Source organism: Gastrolobium bilobum, unplaced genomic scaffold, assembly GCF_033153095.1.
Source record: "Gastrolobium bilobum isolate Gb01-03AN ecotype WA unplaced genomic scaffold, APGP_CSIRO_Gbil_v1 utg9367, whole genome shotgun sequence".
Classification (NCBI taxonomy): Eukaryota; Viridiplantae; Streptophyta; class Magnoliopsida; order Fabales; family Fabaceae; genus Gastrolobium; species Gastrolobium bilobum.
In genome coordinates this window covers 92,549-98,487 of record NW_026897500.1, presented here as the reverse complement: position 1 = coordinate 98,487, position 5,939 = coordinate 92,549, and the positions used below count along the sequence as shown (strand labels likewise).

Genomic DNA, 5,939 nt, shown 5'->3' with positions numbered 1-5,939 from the left:
GATCTGGCTTTCAATCCTTTCCCAACTTTCTAACCCACGAGATTAATAGAGTGACTCGCATGGTTCTTTAAACGCCCTTCTTCCTAAACGAGCATACTGGCCATTTCATTAACATTCCACTTGTCCTTAATAATGTTATAGTTAATTTGAAATAGTCATATTCAGAAGGCAGCAAGCTCAGAATAAATTGAACCAAGAATAAGTCCTCAACAGTAAGTCCCAAGGTCTTAAATTTTGCAGCAAAATTAGTCATCTCAATTGTGCTTTTGCATAGTTCGCGACCCATCAAACTTCATGGTCGTGAATTGTGCCACAACAGTACCAGCAAGTGACTTGTCCGCTGAACGGAAGCATTCTTCCATAAAATTCATATATTCTTTTGCACTTTCTGTTTGTGGAATGGTTGACTTGACGTTGTTGGCAATAGTCATCTTATTGAACATAAGACTTAACCTGTTATTTCGATTCCATGCCTTATGGTGAGATTTCTTTTCCTCACTACTAGTTTCAGTAATAACAGTGGGTTCAATCTCAAGGAGTGCCAAGTCAAGATCTATAACACCTAAGTGAAAGTTGACTTGTTCACACCATTCTGAGAAATTCTCACCAGCAAACATAGTAACAGATGAAGCTTGTGAATTCATGGAAAAAACTGCAATTAAAATAACATAGACAAAAGCTCATGAATAATCATAAATGCGATTCAAATAAAATCATACAAGCACAAAGTAGCACTCCTTTGGGTAGATACTACAATATACTCATCATAAGCAAATATCAAAACATAAGTAGGCAATTAAATATTTTTAATTAAATATATCCGTCATCTTTGGATAGACAAAATATATTTAACCAAAATATTAATATACCTTATAATGCCACTAACTATAGAATATGACTCACCTTTGGGTAAATCCTTTATTTCTAATTATCAGTGACATCAATTCATCCATCTTATATCATTAATTGGTATTTTATAAACATAATGGGTGAATGACAATTTTATGCATGCTATCACATTCTAGTTTAGCCACTTTGGTGACTAACAAACTATGACATAATGTGTGAAAATAACTAACCGATCAATCTCATATTATAATCACAATATATTGTATCAATAAAAATTACAATTAAGTATATATAAGACAATACAATCCATACTTCAAATATACATATTGCAATTTTTTTTTTAAACATGAACAATGCAAATCTTCATATTAATGCCTATATAAAAAATTTATTCGGCAGCAGCGAAAATCATGTCATTATACATACCGCATTATTCATAACATAAATAATGCATATTTTTCGTACTCTTAATAAAATATCAGTGTACTCGTGATCATAAATAATTCTAAAATCAATATCTATACATAATTCCAAACTATAAGTAATAATGAAATCGGCGACTTTTTATCAAAATATTAAAACTCGTATAGGTATGAACAACAATAAGATTTAACACATGCACCATTATTTCAAAACTTCAGGACCATAGGCATACTAAAGGCACATTCTCAAATATATAGAAACAGTAATAATGCAGTCTTTTGGACGATACATTTCGTACATCAAGTAATTTGCAATCCAAATTAACTTATGACTTTTCTCAACCGAATAAATAAATAAATATATATTAATCATGCAATTGTATACACATAAAGGTCAAGTCAGTATGCAATCCCATCAATAATATGAAAACTTATGAATGAATTGAAAATCTAAATCGATGGCTTTTACGCGTATAATAATGGCAAAACCGCAACCCAATGTTTCCAATAGTCTTCATCGAATTAACAAAATTTTCGAAAACTTTGGTTGAAAACAAATTGAAAATTTTCAATCGTAGATTCTCAATTAAATTTTTTAAAAAACCCTAACTTTTCAAGATTGAGAATTGATTTACGAGCATACATGGAAAAACATGAATTTCCAAACACAAAGCTCTCATACCACATGTTAGTTTGCACATAATGTATCATGTTCATAAATCATAAAATAGGAACATGATAAAGGACATTGGGAATACATGATTTTGACGTATACATAAGAGATAGAGACATCCCCAAAAACGATGATGAGGGTTTAACAGTGGGGTAGTTTATTTCTCTAAGCCTTATTTTCTTAATATGTATTCTGATGGAGAGAATAACATTAGGGTTGAAGGGGAGAGATGACCATCCCTAAACATGAACAATGCAAATCTTCATATTAATGCCATATCATGGAAAAGTGCAAAATAGACTATCATTGCTTCATCCACTATGGAGGCAGAATTTGTCGCATGTTTTGAAGCCACAACTCATGCATTATGGCTGCGGAAAATTATTTCCGGGCTTGCGGTTGTCGACATCATTAGCAGGCCGCTGAAAATTTACTGTGATAATTCTGTAGCAGTATTCTTCTTTAAGAACGAGAGATACTCTAAAGATGTCAACATATAGGGTTAAAGTTAAAGTATTTTTCTGTTAAAGAGGAGGTTCAGAAACAGAGTGTCAATTATGCACATCAGAACCGAACACATGATGACAGACCCTTTGATGAAAAGGTTACAACCAAAGCTATTTAAAGAACATGTTGAAAGTATGGGCCTTGGGTGTATTAAAGATTATTGATGTGTGACGCTCTGAGCTCACCTATGTGTTTTTGGCGTACATTATGTTTCTTTGTTATTTTATGGTTGTATACACATTATGAATTTTGACAAGGAAGTCTTTATAAGACATTATGTGGACTATTATGTTTCCTGTATTATGAATGTTATATGATGGATTGTTGGTTTTGTAGAATATGGAAGAGAATGTACTGAATTAATAACGCACCGCCACCATAACTCACACTTGACAATTTATCTTTTTACGATGACTAACATTAGAGATGAACATGTGTATTATAATTAATCGGGCCAAGTGGGAGAATGTTAGAAATATTAAGAGTCAATTATAATATTAAAAGGACTTTATTATAATTATAATATTAAGACTCTTATTATTACCCATCAAACATTATATGGCCCAATTAATTACTTATGCATTTGATCTCAATCAATGATTTGGTATATGTTGGACGTACCAGATTATAAATTATGAAATGTATATATTATGGATGACCCTCTCTCCCCTTCAACTCTAATGTCATTCTCTTCATCAGAATACATATAAAGAAAAGAATGCTTAAAGAGAGAAACTATCCCAACACAGTTGCTGACAAGATGACTGTTGTTAACCCCTCAACATCGTTTTGAAGTATGTCTTTATCTCTTATGTACATGTAAAAATCATGTATTACCAAGATCCTTGATCATGTTCCTATTTTATGATTTATGAACATCATACATAAACTAGCAAACCCCTCACCAATTCTAATGGCTTTATGAAATTTTCGTTGTTATTATCATTTTTTCTCTTAATAACGTAAGGTATTATGAGCTAGCATGATTTCTTCTTTTATATCGAAAAAGGATTTAGATTAATTACTTTAATCAATTGGATCAGCAACTTTTGAAAATAAGGAAAGAAAACAAGTGGTTGATATTTATTGAAGCATGTGATCAGAAACCTAGCTTGCTAATTGGAATTAAGAATCCTGATGAAGTCAGCGAAATAATGGAAATTTCGCTGCTTAAATAATAATAAGGAAGAGTAGACAATTCAACAACCAACTCAGTCAAAACATAGGTCAATTTAATGGGCATGCGTAAAGATAAAATAATAATACTGATGTTTTATGTGAAACGTTGCAAATAAATAAATGGTTATATTTATCTCATTTAACATGACAAAAACAATTTTTTTACACACACAAAAGAGGGGTGGATCCCACCACTCTTTTTTCTTTTTTCTCTTATGTGTGAATCTCACTTATAATTTTATTTCTATAATATGAGATAATTATTTTCCTACAACATAAAAAAATATTTCTCAAAAATAAATTTGACGGGCCACCCAAATGGTAATGAAGTCTGAAAACTGTATCATATCATACATTATATATGCATATTTATTTTGGGAAAAATATTTTTGTTTTTGTTGTAATTTTTTCTGCTTTACTAATATAAAAGTGAATAAGTTCTATTATATTTTACTAATTTTTTTCTTTTATTATAATGGAACTCACTCAATTTTATATGAATGTGACAAAATATTTCTTTTTTCAGAAAAAAAAAATTTCTTTTTCTATTTATTTTATTATATTCTGCAGACAAGTGTGTTTTTACTTCCTTTGTTAAATTAAAAAGTTTGACCATTTTCTTCATTCTAATAATAATAATAATTAAGAATTAAGAATTAATATAACTTAAAAAGAAAATAAGTAACCTTTAAGCGAATCCTTCAAATTAACACAAAAGAAAATAATTCAAATATTCTTCTTGGCTTAGAGAAAGTAGCTAGCCTTGCGATCAATGTTGTTAAGATCGAGATCTTAAGTAAAATCGGATGGGGATTAAAAAATCGTAAAACGTAAAATCGTAATATAAGAAAATCGTAAAACGTAAAAACGTTTGGAATATTAGTAAAATCGTTTTGATGAAAAAAAATCGTAAAAACGTAAAATCGTAGTAATAAATCGAGATTTTAACAACAATGCTTGCGATATTGTGATAAATACCTTCCTATTGTTGATCCAAACTTCGTTAAACATTTTAACTAAGCGAATCCTTTAGGTGGTGTTTGGTTGAGGAGAAATTATTTTTTACTGGGGAAGTATGATTAATAGGACTATGCTGGGAAAGGAATTTTGGTAGAAAAATTAAAAAAAAGTTGTTTGGTTGGCCAAAATTTTACCGGGAAAATTGGGTAGAATTTTATAAGTTTATGTTTGGTTGAAGATAAAATATTGATGGGGAAATGGATTAAAATTACCAAATTAACCCCTTTATAATTTCTGAATATCAAGATATCTCTCCTCCCTCAACCATATCTCTGTCTGTACCTCACCAAATCGGCCGCTTGTGTTGAAACCAGCAACTTGTGCTTCGAAATGGAACGTGATACACAAATGGAACCAGCAACAATAAGCCTTGTCTGTTCACGAGACTCTTCTTTGACACATCTGGGTTTCATGGGTCGTAACGAGGTTTCGATTTCAACCGTGTGTGTTTCAGATCATCATCAAAGAAGATTGTGATATTTACCGCAAATACTAGCGCGATCAGTGATGTCTTCTGCAACCCACAAATGGAATATGATGCTTGTCACACAGCTTCGGATGGGTAGTCCACAGATATTTTGCTCACATGTGGTCACATAGGAGGGGTATTATTGTCAGCATTTTCTTCCCCTTTTTCCATTTATCCGGTTTCTGAACAAATACCACCTTCTCAAATGGATTCTCAACAGTGTATTATCCCATTTTTTACATGCAATCCAATTTAGCTAGGCATCTGTGATTGATGGATAAAATTGAAGATTTCCTTCTACCAAACGTGGAGAAATCACAATGCCACCTCCACTTCCCTAGGATAATTTTGAGAAACCCTAAACCAAACACTTTAGGGAGAAGCTTGATGTGTTTGCATTTTTTTTAGAGAAACTTTGCACAAAATATAAAATAAGGGAAAAATATCTATCATTTAAAATGATGGTCCTTTTAGATGAATGTAATGCATTTTTTTAAATTTGAAATTATAAATTTTTTTCCTCCACTCTCTCTCCTCATAGTTTATTCCTTTATCTCTCTTAAAAGGATATAAGTGTGTGTCCTTTAAAAGGACACATACTTTTCCCATAAAATAATTAATATAACTTAATCTAACCATTTAAAGTTTTGGGTTGAATTGATTGTTTTATAATATTATTTATCCTAAGAAAAAAATTACCCTCTATCATGTCATAACGGCGAGAGATATGACCAATGAAAACTAAAATAATATCATAAAATCACCACTAATTTTTATTTAAAAGTTAACAAAAAGTTGTTAACATATTTAACAATCTTTT

The 5,939-nt window shown here is 30.9% G+C and overlaps 1 protein-coding gene across 1 annotated transcript; it reads right to left on the bottom strand.

Moving 5' to 3' along the window:
* Positions 1-254: 254 nt before the first annotated feature.
* LOC133307441 (uncharacterized) lies at positions 255-644 on the bottom strand. The gene has a single exon (XM_061507952.1). It carries the CDS (start codon positions 642-644, stop codon positions 255-257), a length of 390 nt encoding a protein of 129 aa, XP_061363936.1.
* Between the last annotated feature and the right edge of the window lie 5,295 nt (positions 645-5,939).